Source organism: Caloenas nicobarica, chromosome 22 (assembly GCF_036013445.1).
Source record: "Caloenas nicobarica isolate bCalNic1 chromosome 22, bCalNic1.hap1, whole genome shotgun sequence".
Classification (NCBI taxonomy): Eukaryota; Metazoa; Chordata; class Aves; order Columbiformes; family Columbidae; genus Caloenas; species Caloenas nicobarica.
In genome coordinates, this window is record NC_088266.1 from 720,338 (window position 1) to 741,145 (window position 20,808).

Here is a 20,808-nt window from a genome sequence, read left to right on the forward strand (position 1 = left end):
ATAGTGGAAAGAGATTTATCAGCGATATCTGTTAAGACAGCCTGCTCCCCTCTCCCCTCTCAGATGGGAAAGTGTTTCCTCATTTAACCTCCTTGACTTGTAGCTCCTGGGAAGAAGGACCCTAACCCTAAGGTTAGAAGGACCCTAACCTGTGCCTTCTGCTAGTGATCAGAGCAGCTGTTTCAGTGATGTACATCTTCAAAATTCCCCCAGAATCCCACCTTTAGGAGAAAACTCTGCTTCTCCCTCCTAAAGAGCTGAAAGCAACCTGGAGAAGGCAGCAGTTTCAAGTGCAAAATTTAATGAAAGGGGAATATGGTGGCAAAGGGTGTGAAAGTCAAGTCACTGCCAGGAGAGAAAAATATTTCTGGTTCTTTAAAAAAAATCATCCTCTGAATTCCAGAAATGCCTAGGTTCATCCTGGGTCCTAGGATCACTGGGGATCTGCTCTGCGCCCCAGCACTCAGCTAGACAACATGGGAAGTGGTCAGGCTGCCTGTGTGCTCTGCTGGAGGGGTGAGCGGCAGCACTGTTCTTGTTATGCCTCAGCTTCCCCAGCCACAGACATGAGCCTGTAGAAAGTGCTGTGACACACAGGACACGCTCCTGCCACTTGGCCAAGGGGTACAAGGGTGCCTTGAAGCTTGTGCGTGGCAGGTACGGCACCGGGGCCAGCAGAACCCAGCCAGCTCCCTGCTCTCGCACCAACATGTGCATGCATCGCAGCGCTGCAGAGGGTGTGGGAGTCGTCACAATTAATTGAGCACAAATTAACACAACATCTGTTTCCTGCCTTTTTCCTGCTGAGTTCCTGGGGGAAGCAAGGCAGAGATGCACATGGGAGGAGGCACATGGGGCACGGGCAGAGCTGAGCAGGGTGAGCTGAGCTGGGATCTCCCGCAGTGCAGAGCCAGCTCCCCTCTGCAATGCCTGGGAGGCTCAGGGGTCTCCAGCGTCCAGCAAGAGAGACAGGAGGTCACTGTGTGCACCAAAATGCCTTGGTCTCCAGCTGATGTGGTTGCTTCGGGTCTCCAGCACCACCAGACATTCACTTCTCTCCCAAATCTGGCAGAGGAGATGGTGCTCATGACCACGATATCCCCACATCCCTGTGGCTCTGCCAGAGCTGGCAGTGTCCTCACTGCTGGCAGAGACCAGGGAGCTAAATGTCCATCGCCAAGCTCTAGCGATGGTCAGCAACCACTGCAAGGGAGAACTTTGAGGGTTTGCATTTACAGCATTGCTCTTTCAAATCTGGTGCTTTTTGTGCAGCAGCTGGACTGTCAGCCCTTGTGTTGTACCCAGCATCATGGGATTCCAGTTCAAGACTGGTCCAAAATTCCACGCCCGTACCACTGGCCAAAAGGGCAAGTGTTCCGCCATCAGTGGAAAGGTGCAGAGGGAAGCTGGGCCACCTGAACTGGTGCCACAAGGCAACACAAATCCCATGAGTTCTGCCAGGTCTGAGGAGCTGCCGGGCATTTGGGATGGAAGAACCTACTTCGGGAATCCCCATGACTTGAAGGGTTTTTCTGTTTCATTATAATTACAAGATCTTACGGCCATGGAGAAGAGCCTCTGGCCATCTGCAGCTTTGATGCTGAGTACCATCGGTTCAGGAGTGCAGGCACTGTGCATGTACCCGGCCTCTCAGCATCGCCTGTTCTTGGCTGACAGTTTGAAGTAGCTTTTATTAAATGAAGCTCAGCCCGGCCCCCACCATTGTGATAAGATCCCCTAGTGAGACGGAAATGAGGACATCATAATTAACGTGGCGAGCGCACGCACCGGGGGGGGGACATGATTGCATCTGTATTCAGGGGTTTGCCTAAGAGTTTAAATTAAAGTCAACACCAGTTATAAAAAAAAAAATCCAGATTATGAAAGGCAAAAGATGCAAACACCAGATATCTGGGCAGCTGAGCAGGTCTTAGAAATCTCCCAGGGCCTGTGCAATGCAGCAGAGTGGATAGGAGGAGGAAGAACAGGGGGACGAATGCACAAGGAGAGACCACGTCCCTCTGGAGAGGCAGCTCAGGCTCCCACCACCCTTGCAGTGCCCACAGAGGGACCCAAGGGACGAGGTCTCCCCAGCCCTGGGACAGCTTCCAAGTCTGCCCGACATCACAAAACTGCTGCTGCCACTGGGACATCCAGAACTTTCCTTCCTCCTGAGAGTGAGCACTGAGCTACAGCTCCTGTCCAGGAGCTGCCAGGTCCCTCACACCACTGTCACAGGGAGAGAAAAATCAGAGAAGGATGTTATTGCAGCTATAAATCTTTAGATGGGAGGGGTTAATGGAGATAATCTCCATGAAATCAGTCACTGCTGTGGCTAAGGAGGGATTTGTCAGGCAGTTAACTACTCTGAGCTTCACTGCAGGTGATTAACTCCTGGTAGTGACCAGCATCTGGGGAATTAGCAATAACCCAGCATTTACTGAACAAGCACTGGGAGATGAGCTTTTATCTCAATTACTAGTCTAAATCTTTATTTTCCAGTCTTCCTTTCCTACCGATCTTTTTTTTTTCAAAGAAAATGAGTTTCACCACAGTTTGCCCTGTAACTTGCTGGTATTCCTGGATCCAGACAGAGATTCCAAATTGGAAGAGAAATCCAAGAAATGGCACAAGGACATCCAAGTGACGGAGGGCAGAAGACATAGCCCAGGCAGATGGGAGAGATCCAATATCTTTTAGTGTTCTCATGAGAAAACCAGGACCCTGCAAGGAGGTGAAATGGTGCACACAGCACAGCTCAGCTGCGGACAGGGGTTTTAAGGGGTGGAATTGGGACAAAGGGAGACCCTGCTCTGTATCAGGGCTGGCATGTCAGATGGGGCTCATCCAAGCCATGAACTTGTTGTTCACTGCAGGACCAGAGCCAGGAAAAAAAAAATAAATAAAGTCACCTGCTGCGTAGGCTTTGCTCTGCAAACAATTCAGTCTTGGGGCGTTTACAGGAGCACCATGCACCAGCATGAAATACCCACCACTGATGCACAAACATCGCTGGGGGACCATCCTACAGGCAAAAATTGTCGTCTGTGGTCTCAGCTGGTTGTTTAAGCAAATCCGATGCCTTTCTGCCAGTTTTCTCTCTGAGCTACATGTAGAATGAGGGAAAAGCACTTCCGGCTAATTGTGCCCAGGGCCCTCAGGAAACGTCCCTTTACCAGCAGCAGAGGGGCAGAGATGGGGAGGTGCAAACCACCTCTGAAGGGTCTTTCTTGGTGCTCCCACCAGCAAAGCCAACAAGGAGTGTGCCAGCTGCTCTCTGGGCTGCGTCCAGCCTGTGCAGCAAAGGGGATGCTGTGGAGAGAGACCATGGAGATGGGGGGCAGACTGGGAGGGTGTGAGCAGCATGGGGGGTCTTTCTCCGGCAATCAAGGTGCTCCTATTATAATTAGCTTTTGCAAGGCATCATTCAAGCTCCTTAGATACGCTGTGTCTGAACAAAATCATTTCCCGTTTGACTTTGTAAATCAAAGTAGACGATACAATAATTATTAATAATATGTTGACTTATCTCATCAGCGTTTTAATTAGTCAGTAGAAAAGTAATTTGCAAAGGGGCCGATCAGGGTCCCTCTGATCCAGCAGGTCACGTGCGGAGCAAGGAGAGGGGAGAGAAGGGCACTGGGGCACTGGGGCATTTTGCTGGTGAGAGCTGGGAAACTGGAGGCACAGAAGGGGAAGGGGCAGCCTCTTTGATGGCACTGATAAGAGTTTAATTTTCAATGCAAAGGGAATTGTTCTGGGGATGGAGTGAGCTGCAAAGCTCCTGGGAGACCTTTGAAGTTATAATTGAGAGGAGCCACAGCCTGCGGGACAGGGATGCTCCCGGTGACCCTTCCGCTTCCTGCACGTGTCTCCGGGGTGGAGCTGAGAAAGGGACGCAATTAAACCCCTGAGCAGCAATTACAGCCAATTACCCCTCAGTTAATTGTCTGGCAAGAGGAAATGTCAAAACAGGCCACACATGCCTCCCTGATGGCTTGACACTCCCCAGGCCCGATGGTGCTGCTGACCCCCGCTGTGCCCACTGCTCCCAGTACCCTGCTCCACTGCTCTTGCTGGGCACAGCAAACCCAGAGAGGAAAAACCCCTTCCTGTGAGGCAAGTTCACCTTGCCCACAGATGTGATGAAAACATCAGGACTTTGCAAGTGGCACTCTGCCAGTTTTGCACTGCTGATGCTTTGGACCATTTTTCTGGCTGTGCCAGCAGCTCTGGGATCTCCCAGTCCAGAAGAGGAAACCTCTGAGACTCTTGCCCTTCCTCTTGGCATCCCCAGGAGCCCCAGAGAGGTGGGACAGGACCAGGTGCTGGAAAAGCAAGGCATAGGGACCAAGACAGTGGACACAAGTCCCCTTCTTAAGCTCCCTAGGCTGCAGCCTGGGGCTTTGTGCTCTTTGTGCAAAGATCCAACCAGAGTGACCCACTTCCCCATTGCCACCCATGTGGTGGCCCTGGGCTCACACAGGGCAGGGAGATGGAGATGTGGGTAAAGCAAAAACAATCATTACTTCAGTTGAGGAGCCAGGGCCAGCAACGCTGCCCCTTGGCAGGAGGATGTGTGATGCATGTTTCTGTCCTTGGAGGGAGCAGAGACACAGGGGAAATCCTGCACCCTTCAGCACCCATCGCACACTCCAGCCATGGCTCAGGCAGGACAGCCAGCAGGCAGCGAGGAAGGACAGCAGCGGGGGCCGCCGACAGCTTTTTTCCAGCAGGAGTATCTGAATTAAGGAATTGGCAGCAAAAAATAAGGGAGCTAAAACAGAATCTGGCTTCACAGTAAACCAACACCTCCGTACTACACCAGCAGTTGGGGTCTACCCAGCCCAGGGCTGCCAGAGCTGCAGCACGCTGCAGTGGGCAAGGACAGTCCCAGGGACAGCAGCAGTGCTCCTGAGACGGTGACCAGCAAACTCAGTCCCTCTCCTGGTGCAGAGATCAGACCAGGCTTGGAGCCATGTGGACCCAAGCTACCAGGCCTGTGAGTCACTCAGCATCTCTCCCAACTGAACGTGAACCCTGCTGTAGAGGCTGCTCAGGAGGCATCTGCTCAGGGCCAAATCACTGACAGCAAGTTTCCTACAGCAGCTTCTCTGAGATACCAGTACCCTATCCCACCTCCTTTTTGGTGATAGCAACTGGATCCAAGTGCAAATTTACTACTCAAAAAGCACCTGGAGCTGAAGGACCAGCAAGCGGGTAAAGGAATGCTCTTTCAGGGTGATATAATGCAATGGCCCATGGGTGGAGAACCACAGTCAAGAAAAATATTTAGAGAAGCCATAAAAATATCCAGCTGGAAAAGATATGCAACGTTGTTTGTGCAAGAACATTGCATTGAAATGCAGGAACCCTCCCAGACAGTGTCCAAGCCAGTTTTGACACAGCTGTATGGTTGTACTCTCAGTAACAAGGCCATGAGTTGGGCAAAAGCACAGGGTGAGAGAAGAGTGGTGTTACCCCATGATTTACATAAGACTTGCGGGAGGATACAGCAGCATGTCCAAAGCTGGGTTTGCCTTTTTTTTTACTTTTTTTTTTTTTTGGCATCCAGTATTAACTCTTCTTAATAAAAATCACTAATAAGGTAGAGACTTCAGACAAGCGCTAGGGTTCTGGAGTTGGTGGGCTGCTGTATATCTGCTGCAGTGCAAGAGAGCAGCTCAGCGGTGACACCCCACGAACCAGCCCCAGCACCCTGTCGTCATGTAACGCATTATACCTGACAGCCCTGATGGGTCGGAACCCAGGGTTCATCTGCCGGATTTGCAGATGTACAATACAAGATGCTGCATCTTAAACAGTCACGGAAGTCCCTGATGTGGTGAGAAAGAGGCACCTGTAGGCTCTGGGTCTGCTTTGGGAGTGCAAGGTCTTGCCCAGTCATGCCCATGTGTCCCCAGGACAGCGAGCTCTGGTGGATTCGTCTTTATCCAAGTCACCTAGGTGATGTGATGGATCCCATATATGTCTAACAGCTAGCGGTGGGCCTGGGAATGTGGTCACAACTGGTGTCTGGAGACCTGGACTCATGGTGGAAGATCCAGAAGGAGGAGGGTCTTGGGCAGTCTGTGAGAAGTGGGGGGTCTGACTATGGGGAGAAATTGCTTAGGATGTAGTGAAGGACAGAGCAGTGGAAGTGGACAAAGAAAAACAGCCCTCACTCCCAGAAATATCCCAGAAACATCCTCACTCCCAGGGGAGCAGAGGAATCCCTGGTCCCTGATCTCCTGGATGTGCACCAGTCCCCTTCAGGATGCCAGGATTTGGTCGAAGGGCTGGGATGAGATGGCAGCAGCAGAGTGACAGGACAGCAGTACACACAACCAAGGGCATCCTGTGAATGACAATGAAGAGGACAACATCCCCTTCATCAGGCAATGGCAGAAGAGGGTCCAGTGGCTGGAAAGTTAAGCAAGTCAAACCCACATAGTGATGGGGTTTTACCAGCCACCTGTTAACAACACCAGGACAGGACCCAGAGAATTTACCACCACTGGCAATTTTGTAACCAAGGATGGTTTTTTTTCGAAAAGCTGGGATTTTCTGAGATGCAAGTGAAATGCCAGGACCGAAGGCCTGTATTTATGCAAGAGATCACACCACATTAGCTCTGCAGTCCCCTCTGACCTTGTACCTCTGAATCTATTACATTTCCAGGATAATCATCATTGCAACAGCTAACTGCTAAAATTAGAGCTGAGTTAATGATTTAATATATTTACACATGTGATAATGTATGATACAAATCTGATCATTGTTATTATGAATTCACAGTTCTGATCCCTCCTGCTCAAACAGTGCAGGGACTGAAAGTCTCAAGCAACAGATCAATGAAAATTATGAGAGGCCTGGGAAGATTTCTGTAGGAGGCGGAATTGAAAAGATTAGGACCATTTAGTTCAGAGAGGGGATGAAAAAGAGTGGACATGAAAAATCAACACAGCAGCGAAAGCCAGGTAGGCACCCCTAATTTTGTACATCCAGCAAGCCCCACTGTGCCTTGCAGTTGGTCCTGTGTGTATTTATGGGATTGTTTCTGTTCACTAAATGAATGAGCAAAATCCTTACAGCCAGGTCACCGCTGCCATCTGAAACTCACAATTTCCAGAAAGCTGCTGCGGCAGCAAAACCTGGACATGGAAATGCAAGTGAAGGGAGCATGCGGCAGTAGAGATGTAGTAGGGATGGCAGGCTTACATGGGGGTCACCACCCCTGCATCCCTCCCGGCCAACCTGCAGGGCTGTGCATTTACATCTCCATTCCCCGTAAGAAACCCTCCACAGCGGATGCTCCCCTGCCCCTCCTGCCCAGTTCCCACAACAAACTCCTCAGATTACAGGCAGTTGAGGGCTTCCCAGTCCTTTTGGACTGTTTATCTTGACACTCCCCCAGTGCAATAAGGGATGAGTTGCTTCTCAGCATAAGCGTCCGTGGGGCCACCCAGCTCTTGAATTCCCTCAAAGTTTAGGACTTGGTGACAACCTGGTCCCTATTAGGGGACATGGAGAGTTAAATGGCATTTCCAAACCAGCTGCATCCCACTGCTAGTCTTTCAGGCTCATATTTCCTAAAAGACATGGTGTCTTTGGCCCATTACCACTGACCAAGGCACCATCCTGAGGCTGGGATGTCCATCCACCCTGCCTATGGGGACCTGTCCCATTGGAGTCCCTCCATGTGCCAACAGCTGCTTCATACTTACCCCATGTGAGGGATAAGTCATCCAGCCCCAGTCCCCCTGGATTGTTGACGTGTCGAGCAAGTTCACTGGAAAAAAAACAGGAGCAAAATGCTGCGTTAGAAAGCTTTCTCCCCATCTCCAAGTGGTGAGGAACTGAGCCATCACAAACCACCCCTCCTTGCACCCCACTCACTTGATCATCCCCTGTGCCCATCAATCCATGAGGATGCTGCCAGGGACCTGCCTGGCTGCAGCTGAGGCAGATGTGGGGAGACAGCAATGAATGATGCTCCCCAGAGCTGTTGGTTCAGGTTAGAGCTGAGGTGGGGCTGTATCAGTCCTGGCCATAGTTCTGGCTCTCAATAGAGCAACATGACCTTTTGGAGGAGAGAGTGCTGCAAATCACAGGTCAAAGGGGTTGCAGAGCTGGTCAGAAGAGATAGAAAGCAAGGAGGAGCTGGAGAAACAAACTCCAAGCATCAAGTTGGCCACCAGGCCCACCCTGGGCCAACACCAATGCAACCAGAGCATCGTTCCTCACTTATACACTTCTCCTATGGAGGCTCCGACAAGCCCTTTAGGATCACATCCCTCTCAGCATCACTGGTTTGAAGTCTGCACTCCAGCAGCTGCTGTAATTACACACCGCAGTGCCCGGCTCCAGCACAAAGTGACCCCCCATGGTCCTGGCTGACACCCCACTGGAGAGGCCAGATCATGGGGGAAAGGCTGCATGAGGAGGCCCATCAAAGCCGACCCGTCAAAAGCCCTGCCACCACCAGGAGCCCAGCTTAACGAGGAGACAGGCAAATCTGCAAGGAGAGGGGAGCAGCTTCTGTGGGGGGAGAGGCGAGGATGCCATTGAACACGCTCAGGAGATTCCCATGGAAACCTGTGCAGTGTCAGCAGGGGGGGGCAGAGGGGTGCCACAGCACTGCTGCATGCACAGGGTGAGCTGCCCCTGAGTGCCATCTGTTGCCCCACACCCGGGTCCCTCAGCATCAGGCAGAGGAGAACCTTGCCACTGCTTGATAACCCTCTGATTTGCTCAGCACCTGGGAAAGGACCCCAAGCCCCAGCACCAGGATACAGATCCAGAGGGATGGAGGTTGCGACGGGGGGCCAGCAAGGTGCCCTGACCTTTGGAAGTGAGTGCAGCGGGCACCGACACCAGCGTGCCCGTGCCTCATCACCCTTCATCAACACCAGGCACCCTCAGGGACCTTCAGTGCCCTCAGCTTTCCCCAGCACTCTGTCCTGCAGTCACCCAGGAAGGTCAAGCCCACTCTGGATGCTGTGTCCACTTTGGATGCTTTTCCTCACCCTCAAGCTGCACCAAAGTGGACCTCGAGGCAACTTGGTGCAATGTCCCTGCAGCAGCGCGGGGTCTCAGCTGGTCCCCGGGCTCTGGAGGGACGATGGTCTCAGTGCAAGGCACCAGCCTGTCGTGACAGGGACAGGGCACGTCAGGACAGTGGCTCCAGCCCCAGCAGGGGCTGGGCTCAGCGTGATGCTGGTCCCAGCAGCCGGAGGAACGGGTGCCACTTTCATTTACTATTACCAGGCAGGGAAGGAGAAGGCGGGAGAGAGGAGTAGAGACGTGAGCTGGCTGTGAAACGCCCGGACATCATGCTCCTGACAGAGCAGATTAGGAGCTTTTGAGGCATTTATTAATGTTAGCAGAACAATTTGAAAGAATTTCCAGGGTTTCTTGTGTGACTCCATTGGCCCAACAGCAGGCCAAGCCCCTCCACTCCCCGCACGGTGCTGCTCCCACTGCTAAAGAGGCCCCTTGCCCTCAGCACGGAGTAATTACCTCGGAGATCTCAAATCCATTTTTATTTGTTATTGTTAATCTGAAGATTTTCTGCCTATTTTCCCTGGGTAATTCACCCAGCAGGAGCCCGGGCTCGGGAGTTTCCCTGCTCGCAGTGCAGGAGCACAGTCCCGGTGACCCTCAGCGGGCAGGCTGCGGGGAGGGGACCGCTTTCGCAGACCCTCTCTCCCCCCTGCTGTGGTCTCTGCACCCTCTTTCCCACGCTGAGGTGCTCAGCAATGGATGCATCTGCCTCTTGCTGCTCTCCAGGTAGCATGAGAAGCCTCCATAGACTGGGGTCCAGCTGGAGCATTGCGCCGGGGAAAAGACGCTGAGATTGGAACAGGCGTGGTGGGACACATGGTGTGTCTGCACAGCAGTGCGGGGGACCTGGAGCCATCTTGCTACACCCCATCCCACCATGTGGACCATATGGTCGTCACCAACCTCACATAGATGAGGAAGCTGTCTCTTTTTTGGGTGCTTTGGTTCACAAATAACTAGACAAGCATGCATTCCCTGCAGTACACTTGTGGAGCAGATTACTCGTGCCTCTTTGCAGGAAGTGGGCTAAGATATTTCTTTTATTACTTAGCAAGCATTTCAACCAAGTGCATAGGAGTTTCATGCATTAAGCCCACTGCAGTGGGCATTGCATGAATGTAAAGGCGTTGCGTGTCCAAGAGCTCATTCATTGTATAGCACACTTCTCTGTGGATATGAGTATCCAACGAGCAGCACTATTACGCGCTGTGCTTGGATACGGGGAGACCAATACTCACCCAAAGTCTGACCATTCATTTCAGGGAAAGGCTACAGACCCACACCGAAAGGGACCCACACTGAAGGGAGCCCACGCCGAAGGGAACCCACAGCATTGCGTGCGACAAGTGCCCCATCTGGCCCCATGTGGGTGACCTGCTGGCTGTGTCACTTCTCCAGGGGCGACGCTCAGGGAAAGCCCACTCTGGATGCCGGAGGGTAAGTGAGACAGGCACAAAGGAGCCCTTTCAGCCGAAATGTTTCTCAGAAAACGTGCCGGTTTGGGAGACCTCTCTCCTACAGCTGGGCAATTCTGTTTGATGTTATGGACTGTCTGCACGTATCAGTCTCAAACTGCGAGCTCCATTTTGTTTTCCCGAGCACCATTTTGTATTTTCCCTATTCTGTGCCTTGGCCTTGGCTCGGCATATTGAGCCAAAACACCAGGAGGTGTCAGGGGAAATTCTCGCACTGGTGGAAAAGCTGTCAAGGCTGATTGCCCATTCAAATGGAAGCACCTAGGAGTGAGCAGGTCGCTTCCCCAGCATCAACTGGGGTCCTGAGTCGGAGTCTCATGCAAGGCAGACTCTCTACTTCCTAAAGTTACATCATGTAATGTTGTGTGAGTGCACATTGCAATCTCATACATGCAGATTATGCCGGAGTCAAAGACTAGATGTATGTATATGATGTATATGTATAATTAAAACCTTTTAATTTTTTTTTAATCTATATCCATAACTGTATCTCTATCTGTACTCATATCTACCAAATTCTAAACACTGCCTGAGACGACTGGAGAAACCAAGGTAGGGACTAGCATCTAGGAGATGTATGTTTTGCCTAGGTCCATATATCTCTTGTGCTGCAGAAAGAGTGAGCACTCAGAAACCCTTCCCAATACTTGTGCTGGTGACTGCAGCTTCTTCAGGGGTATATTGCAACCCTACGAACAAAGGCACAGGCACCTTGGAGTCCCACATCCAAGCATCACAGGCTTGGGAATGGTGCCGTGAGACCCAGGGCTGCCCAGCCCAGGGGAGCCCATGGACCCTCAGCCTGCCCGAGGTGCACAGTGGGGTGGTGGAACAAGCCCCGGGGTGGTTAGCTGTGGGATGCGCTGAGCCCCAGCTTCTAGAAGAGCAGTGGGGGACCAAAGAGGGCTCTGAGCTCCCTCACTAATTGTTAACCCACTGCGGTCCTCAGTCTAATTGCTCTGCCATTTCCCTCCCAGGCAGGGGCTTTGTAGCGCAGGCGTGGGGAGGAAGGGTCAGTGGGAGCAGCCCTGTTCCCTTGGGCTTCAGTTCCTCTCTATCACAACTTCAAAGGCCTCCCAAGATTCACAGCAAGGCTCCCCCCCATGCAACAACGCCTTTTGCATTGATAATTAAACTCTTATCAGCCCAGTTAGGAGCTCCTGCTCCCTGCTACCCACAGACGGGTGGGCTCAGCCCCCGCAGCCCCGCGTGGGTCTGCACAACCCATGCCAGCCCCAGAGCCCCAGCCCAACTCGCTGGGCGAACGACATGGGGAGGGTTATCTGCAGCAGAAAGAGAGTGTCGAGCTCTGGGAAAGGGGAAAGGAGAGACTCCCTGAGAGGAGGGAACAAGAGCCAGCGGCTTTCATTTCTCATAAGCTCAGGCAGGACTTTGAAGGGGCAGGTGGGGACGGGGTGGGTCAGCTATTTGTGTCCCACCATTTAATCCAGGGACGTGCTGAATAGGCAGCCATGACCTTTCCAACTTGGGAAGCAAAACCGAGCACAAAGCTGTGTCTTACTGGCCTCGGAGCATTGCAGGGGGACAGGATGGGATAATTCACTTTCAATTTCCCCATCCCTGGGACAATATTTATATTTAAAGAAAGAAAAATAGTCATTTATTCACCACGACATGAAGCCAACTTTTGGGGCTTTGAGATAAAAGCAGCAGAGGGAAGGTCAGCTCTGCCTGTTCGGGACCCGTGTGCAGGGGCTGTGCCCCAGGGATCGGGGTCGGCACCGCGGCCACGGGGTGATGCGCCCCAGTGCTCTGCCACATGAGGCCGGATCCAGGCGGGCTTTGTCCAGCAGCCGCGGGTCCGCAGGGCTGCGCGAACTCCGTGCACAGCACAGATGGTGCTCACATCGGCACCCGCTGGCCTCGGCTGCCCAGACACGAAATTTAGGAAAGCATTGCAGGTAGATACAAAGCATGTCACCAAATCCAACAGGAATGTGGGATTTCCACTTTTCTGGAAATGCCAGAGTCAAGCTGAAAACAAAAAATGTTAAAAAGAAACATTTTCAGACAATTATTGTGAAAAAGCAGTGGCTGCTTTTTGGACATGCCCTAGTTCCCGTTTCAGGATTTCTTCTCAGACCTCTGGATTGTTGCTCTGAACTTTCTGTATTTAATTTTATATCATTTTGTAATGCATCAGGAGCAGTAATACCCGTAAGGACTGCCCAGAGGGTCACCCCTTTTCAGTATACCAGGAGCAGGAGATACTTTGATGTAGGAAGAAAGCTTGTTTGTTCAATCAGTGCTAACAAAAAGCTGCAGTTCAGGTTTTAAAAATAAAATGATCAACCTGATCCTTCCAGACGCTGCATGATATTGTGTAAGATAATGTGCAGCACGAGAGCAGAACCTGTGCTAGGACTGAGGTGCCGTGAAATAATGTAAAAAATGAAACAAAACAAAACAAAATAGCCTGAATAAGGTATTTCCAAGGCTAAAAACCTTGAAATTGCAAGGCAGCATTTTTTCCCCTGAAAATCACCCGTATCAAAAGCCGAAGAACAAAAAAATGTTCTCTCTCAGAAATATAGGTGAGAAAACACAGATGTAAAAATGCTCGTGTTTCCAACCTGGCTTGAGTAGGGCGAATTGAGCACACTGGTTTAGGCAACCCAAATTGAAGCGCACACCCTACCCGCCTCCGGGAGGGTGTTACAGTTCCAGTGTGCACCCCGACATTGCGGCACATGCAGGTTTCAGTGTAATCAGTGCCGTGGTCAGCTTGGACATAAATAGCTGACTGGAAATGTTAAAACACACAGGCTGTCCCAGGGCTTGAGGACAGGGTGTATGGGACCAGATCCGAGGCTCAAAGTGAGGGGTGAGCGCACGTTTCCATGTGCCCCGGTCCAGGAGCTTGTGCCAATGGGGAAGGAGTTATTTTGGGCTCAAGGGGCTGCTGGACTCGTTGTAATTCAGGGCAGAAGCCAGAGGAGGAGGTGGGAAGGCTCGGGGGATGGTGGGGGGTGAGAAAGGTCAGGGAGGGAAGAAATTCCATGGAAACATCCGATGCGAGCAGGGGAAGGGGCAGGACTGCGGCAAAGCTGCAGAGGGGGAAGCACTGGGGAGCACCGAGGGCAGCTGAAGGGTCCCTGCAGATCCAGGGGACAGCTCTGCTGGCCTGGTATTCCCAGGTCTGGATTTGGCCATCTGGGAGTCATGCGAGTCCTTTCCATCACAATGTGCCCAGCCTAAGGGATGGCAAGGCGACATGGGCTCGTCCATCTGCGGTGAGGAGCCCGCACCTTGCACAGCCACCTCTTGGCATCTCATTTGGCTAAAGCCCTGTGTGAGCGGACCTGTTCAACTCACACGCCATCAAAGGACAGCTTCTTGCTTCCCTGACCAGTGTCCCCAAACCGAGAAGCTCGAAGAACAGGTGAGGGACCTGCCCCCAGACCAGGACTTCCCACTTTACAACAAGCTGCAGACCCAGGTTCAGGGACAGGCTGAATATCTCATGCCACCAGTAACGCAATATTGTGACGGTCTTTAAAAATTATTCAGGAGTGTTTTCTAACACAAAATACACCTCTTCTGCTCTCAGTAAGCAAAACCTCTCCAGAGAGTAAGCGAGCCCTCTCCAGAGAGGTTTATGCCATTGTCCTCGCATCAGTCCTGACTCCCTTTTCTCTTTCCTCGAGTTTTTTGGGTATAAAAAAGTAGATCCTGATTCACTTTCAGCTTTAGCTGCTGAGGTTTCTGGCTTCTGCTGTGTTTTTTGGGAGTTTAAGCTCATGCCAGGCAAGCCCCTAACACTGTCCCAAGTCCTTGTCCCAGTGCGTCTCAGCAGTTCCATTCGTCACCTGCACACCCCACGCCTGCTCGGTTATCTCCTGCCTGTTTGGAATTTCATGGGTTTCTTACCCAAAATTGTTACTCCCTGGTGTCACTTCTAGCCACTTCCCATGCCACCTACAGTGACTCAGGTGGAGCTGGTGCTGGACACCTGTGCCTGTAGCAGAGCCCATGAGTCCATCAGCAGGACAAACCCTGCAGTGCCCCGAAAAAGACACCTTGCCCTTCCCACTGAGTCCTGCGTCCCAGCAGCCCTGGTAAAGATTCGAGTTTTATCCTCTCTGGAGGGTTCACTAGGGAAATGTGGATTTTTGCAAATGTGCTCACTTATCTGGATTATCTGAAGGGGCTTTGGATGACAGTTTTTCAGGCTGTCAGATGCTTTTTCCCTAATTTCTCTGAGTACGTATTTTCCTCTCACACCGGTTGGCCACTCTAAACCATGCTTAGCTGTTTGAACCCCAGTGACATTTTTAAAGGGAGTTAATTTCTTTTAAAGGCAATTTCTTTGCTTTCTTAAAAATAGCTTTCTAAAATGGAACATTTTCACAGACAAAAATACCAATACTAAAAACATTTGAGAGGACAGACTGAATATCTCTTGCCACCAGTAATGAAATATCATGAGAGTCCTTAAAAATTGTATGGGAGAATTTCCTAACACAAAAAGTATTGCATTTGAGGAAGGATCTGGTGACTTCTGTGTGCCCTTGATACTGGGATGGAGCTGGTCTATCCAGAGCTGTTGCCACTCGCTGACGTGGTTAAAGCATTTTAAATATGAGAAACTGGAGACAGAGATGAAGATACCCCGGGCACAACCACGATACCAGGGCTGAAGGAAAAAACTGCAGGAGGGGAACCTGCAGAGCTTGATCTGCTTGCACTCACAACGGGTGCAAGGCACCTGATTACATTCAGTGTACTTGGATGGGAGAAAAATAGTGGTTTTTAATCTAGCAAGAAAAGCCTAACAAGAACAAATGACTGGAAGGTGAAGCCAGGAAAATTTGTATGAGGGAGAAGACTCCATTTTTTTTAAGGCTGAGGCTGATGAGCCGTTAACACAAATTATTAAAGGCAGTGATGGGTCTTCCTTTGCTGATGTCTTCAGCTAAATACTGAATACCTTTCTGGACAGCATCTTTGGGCCAAACACAGTTTGTTAGGCTTTATTGGTGTGGTTGGACCTGATCTATAACAGAGTTACCTCCTCTATGTGGTTATTTGTGACCTTACGTACTGTACATCTGCACGGGCAGGACGCGGGTGGTTTTTTGCTTCTTTTTGAAATAAATATGACTGCATGATCCCGCCACTCACTTTTGAACTGCCAGGGCTGAAGGGGTTAATTGTTTCTCTGTGACAGAAGAATAATTTTGAGAGTTGGTCATGCAAACACACTGGGGTTAGGAGAATAAACTATCAAAACTGTCAGGGTATGAATAGAGTTATCATATGAATGGATTTGCCCCTGGAGATAAAGGCAGCACCGAAGGCTGCCAGCAAGGCGAGCAGGGATGTACGAAACACAGAACCCGACCGAAACAAAGAGCGGAGGTGTCAGGATGCCTGGATGAAACCGGCGATCCCCGGAGTCTTGCCCGCCGGCACTGGCGCGCGGATATCCCAGCGGGATGCGTGGGATGAGCCGCTCTCCTCCCTCCCCAGCCGAGCATCTTTTGGGGCTGGGGTTCATTGTGGGGTTTGCTTTGATTTGTTTTGTTTTTCTTTTGGTGAAATATTTTTCTTAATCATTTCTTGTCATTTGAAAAAATACGGACTTTTTAGTTCCTGTAGCAATTCAACGGCTTTTCAGTCGTACTTAAATTGGGATACGTCAGATCTATTTCCAGTGTCACCAAAATGAGTGCCCATTTATTTTCACTGTAAATAAACCCCTCATGAATTCAGGAAACAAGAATTCAAGGAGAATGGAAAAAAATCTCACAGAATAAGCACATTTTGTGCATTGTTGTATTATTTTTCTGCAAATTTGGGGGTTTGATTTTCTGGAAGTTTTATAAACTATTAATATAAGAAGGATGGAAATGAAGATTAGACCAAAAACATACCCCATGAGTCTGCCTAAAATCATGGAAGTATTTGCTTTATGTCAGCATTTTGTGAGCGATCGAAAAATTACACACCCCAAAAATGATTTTTTTTTTTCAAACATAGCTCAAATCAACTCCCTGTTTTTAAACTAATGCTTCTCCATCCACCTGTCACCAAAAAGTCTGTGTACCAAAAACCTCTCATCGTTACGGAGGAACACAGCATCCTCACAGCCTCTTTACAACTGAAAAAGCTATTTCCTCTCCCTTCCAGAGCTTTGCTTCTCCCGCAGCCCCGACTTCGGCATTGCCGCAGAAAGGGTAGAAAAGTAGTATTGAATAAATGCACAGACGAGTTTTTACCTCTTTTTCTGTTTGCACACAGCGACAATTAATGAGATTACAATTGAGAGATTAGCAGAGGAGATTGCCACAAACCCTTCCCCTGGCCCCCGTTTCGGCAGCGCAGCAACCTCACTGCTCTCCCGTGCATCCCTGTTGCAGGGAGGAACAAAACGTCTCCATCACTGACCCCATGGTGTGGGGAAAGTGAGAGTATCCCTGTGCCATCAGCTCTGCATCCTCCCCAGTGTGGTCCCTGTACATCACACTGTCCCCATCACCCGTTGCTTGCCTTAGCCATTCCTACATGCCCTGAAATGCTGGGGTGGTGTCCCCGCATCTCCCTTCCTCGCTGCACCATGTTTCCCACCGAGGTGTACCACTCAAGCTCACCCGCGGGCCACGGGGTCTGTGCCGTGATGGGGATGAAGGTCACTCGCCTCATGGACGGAGGGCAGAGCTGAGCCCGAAGCATCACCTGGGAGGCTGCAGACTCCAGCAGCAGCATTTGAAGTGTCATTTTCTGGCAGAAAGCACAATTTTGTCACCCCCTGCCCAAGCCCCAAATGTGGTAATTTCTGCTTGTCTGATTTTAGTTCAATACAAAAAAGATATTCCATATTTTATTATTTAACTTTAATTCGTGGTGTCATATAAAATATCCGTTTTAATATTTTTGCCTGCACAATTCGGTGTGATTTTAGTCTATCACACTGTCTTCATATTGTTGAAAATAATTTTTGTTCCTCCCTGCTCTAAAGCAATTTAACTATTTCAGACAAAATTTTTTCAGTGCTCCAAATGAAAATCTTCCGCATCCTGCACATTTTCACTCATTTTGAAAACATATGAATTTTGGCTTTCAAGGCATTTTGCAATGGCTGCCACGCTGAAATGTGGGGATTTCCCAAGGAACGGCGATTCCCTTTTCCTCCCATTTCCAGAGCACTCACTGCACACTAGACTGAAAGGAGTAAAAAATATAAGCTCAAAACTTCTTGGAACAAATCTTTTAGGAAAGAAAAAGGCATTGGGAGCTCTTGAATGGGGAAGAAAATCAGTTTGAAGCCATTTCTTCAGGTTAACGTACGTCTTTATATACCAATTGCTTCCCAATACGCACATGCGGAGTGCAGAATGCACTGGCCTTAAATTTGCTTTGTGGCTGTAATTTTCTACTCTGCAGCTCCTAAATGAGCATTGGGCTTGCTGGGTAGCGTGGCCAGAGATGCACGGCCAGGCGCGGGCTGTGGCTGCGGCAGCAGGCGTTGGTCCCGGTCAGCAGCAGCGGGGCACTCGTGCACACCACGGCTGCACCCTCGACCCGGCACGCACGTGCCACGGGGTAGCAAAGCCCAGCACAGCCAGTGCGCAGGGGACACCAGGGCTGTGCTGCACTTCGCATTGTGCATCTCTCCACATTTCTAGTGCAATGCCCACGCCCAGGTGCTTGGTGACCGGCACCACAATCGCCGCAGAATGGACACTGCCATCAGCCCATCCCAGCACCCTGAGACACCGGGCGCTGGCACGAGCCCGCAGCCACATCCCTGTCTCCAGAATCCATGTTGTGGGGCCCGGCTGGCACTGAGCTGTGCCGTGCCACCACAGAGTGGTGTCCCAACACCTGTGGAGGCACGAGCATCCTCGGGCTGGCAGACAGAGCACCACTAGCTTTCTGCAGGGTCCCACACTTTGTCCTGACACCATCCAGCACCTTCCACCCAGTATAACCCAGACCCATCCCTCTTGGTCTTCCCCAAAACCCAACTCATCCCAAGCCCCATGCATCCCTCCAACCAAGGTTGTTATTGAGACTAGCTTTCCTTTCCAAAGTCTTGGGGGAAACCTGGGTCTTTCCCAGGTGGGGACAGGCAGACAGCAGTCCAGGGCCTGACTGTCCACACAGACAACACAAAACCCACACCAGCAGCCAGTGATCTCCTCCTAGGAAAGCAGAGAGGCCCCAACCTGGCTTGTCAATGCCCAGGGTTAGCCCAGCTCGGACAGGGCAGCTTGGCTTTGCAGGGCTGCAGCACCAAGAGCCCGGGGCAACGCAGGCAGCAGCCTCACCACACTCTGCCCAGGACTCGGGGCACGGGGAAATTACTGCACCATGGAGCAGAGGGCAAGCAAGGGCTGGGGATGTCAGGGTGCTGGGGTCCCATCCTGCACCCACACAGCCTGTCCCCAGCAGGGAGAGCCCAATGCATCCCTCCGCAAGGGCAGGAAAGCCGATAAGGAAAGGAGCAGGAGGAGTGCCAGGAAGCGGACGGCTGGCAGAAAACCGGGTTAGGACCAGAAAATAGCTGGAAATGGGTAATATGGGTGAGGAACACTGTCTGGGTGGGAGAGGATGTGCGGGTGGGTGTTGGAAGATGGCAGTAGCTGCAAGGACCCGGCCTGGTGGGATGCCACAAAGTGCACCAGGCGTCGCGGTGCCAGCCTATGGGCCTCAGCATGCCGGAAGGATGGCAGGGATGCAGGGACAGGAGAAGGGAGGGATGCCACTGCTGTCACTGGGTAGGGACACCAGCACCAGGGCTCGCTGCAGAGAGCTGTGCTGTGCTGGTCGTGGCTCTCAGGCATAGCAGAAGGGAGGAAAGATGCTGCTGCCGGTGCCAAGGACATGCTCAGGAGCGGGAACGGCAGATCTCCGGGTGATGAAGATCAGCAGACCTGGGAAGCAGCCGTGCCGCTGCCGCCAGTGCGGATGGAGGCAAGCAAGCAGGTGGGTGGCAGGCAGCAGGAGCAGCTCTGCCGAAGCTGAGGGGGGCCCAAGATGCCGGAGCAGGGCTGCACTGCCGACAAGGGCCATGGATGACCGCAACCGGCAGCAAAGTGGAGCGTCAGGGTGGCAGGAGCAGGCCTGACGTGGCTGACACCGAGATGTTGGTCCCTGGCTGCATCCCTGCTTCCCACTTTGGAAGTTTCCAGCCCTTTCCCTCATGACAAGTTCCCCACCTGAGTGCCCGTTCAGCCCCCTGCACCCTCTGCACACCCTCCTGTGCCCACCCGCTCGCCCCATTGCAGCCACACCATGGGCCAGCCTGCACGGCCCTGCGCTGCTGCCGGCTCTGGCGACGGGGATCGCCATGGCTGAGCTGGTGCCTGCATCCCTGTCCCCTCTGCAGCCACCCCTGCATGCTGCAGCAGAGCCCTTGCAGGAGAGGCCAGGCAGAGCTGGCAGCATTACTGCAGAAATCAAGTCCCACTGCCCAGCTCTGAAGTTTAGCCTCCAATGCAAAAGCTCCGGGATCAGTAAACTCAGGCAGTCACGAACCCGGAGCTGCACTCCCGTGGGAGAAGGGAGAAGCTGAGCCCGGCAGAGCGAGCAAGCCCATGCAGGTGCATCCAAACAGACACAGTGATCCTGTGGGTCCCCCCAACACTGGCTCATCGCGCCAGGGCCACCCCGGTTCTTACCTTCACTGGTGGTGGCGGAGAGGCAGGCAGCCAAAGCGATGACGATGGAAAGCGAGGATGTCAGATCTCTCTGTGCCCATGCCATGGTCTGGTGGGGCCACCAGTCGTGGGACAGAGCCACCTTGCTCATCCCAGCACCTCTGCGAGCAAGTGCCTGGAGCTACGGCGCACGCCGGCTCATGCAAAGGCACTTTGCGCACATTGCTCGCATCCACACAGCAAAGCGGCTTGGCAGGGAGGGAGCAGCCTGCCCGTCACCGCTCGCAAGCCAATGGGATGGGTGGGCTCTGCAGCGAGCCCCCCTTCCCGTGCCACACACACATGCTGTACCCAGCCTGAGCATCGGGACAGCGAGCTCCCGCTCCCCCCACCATCCATCCTCCCTCCCTCCTGATGCTCCAGCAGCCCCCACTGCTTCTCACTCTCCTCATCCCTCTTCGCTGCTCTTGTCCGGCTGCTGCCAGAGTCAAACTTGCAGCCTGAGCTGTGGTCCAGTGGGGAGCTCCATGCTCAGTCAGGGTCAGGCATGAAGGGGACAGGGTTGTCCTTCAGTCCTGGGATGCATGGAGAGGAAAATCCCTTACATGTGCTCCCCTTGCATGTCTAGGGCTGGGGAAGAC

The 20,808-nt window shown here is 52.0% G+C and overlaps 1 protein-coding gene across 1 annotated transcript in view; it reads right to left on the reverse strand.

Moving 5' to 3' along the window:
• EPHA8 (EPH receptor A8) overlaps positions 1–20,318 on the reverse strand; it is a 51,822-nt gene extending 31,504 nt beyond the window's left edge. The window contains exons 1-2 of the mRNA XM_065650032.1: positions 20,189–20,318; positions 7,728–7,792 (exon numbers count right to left, since the gene is read on the reverse strand). Of these exons, the coding sequence (XP_065506104.1) occupies positions 7,728–7,792; positions 20,189–20,318 (195 nt within the window). The remainder of the gene's footprint in view (positions 1–7,727; positions 7,793–20,188) is intronic.
• Positions 20,319–20,808: the final 490 nt, after the last annotated feature.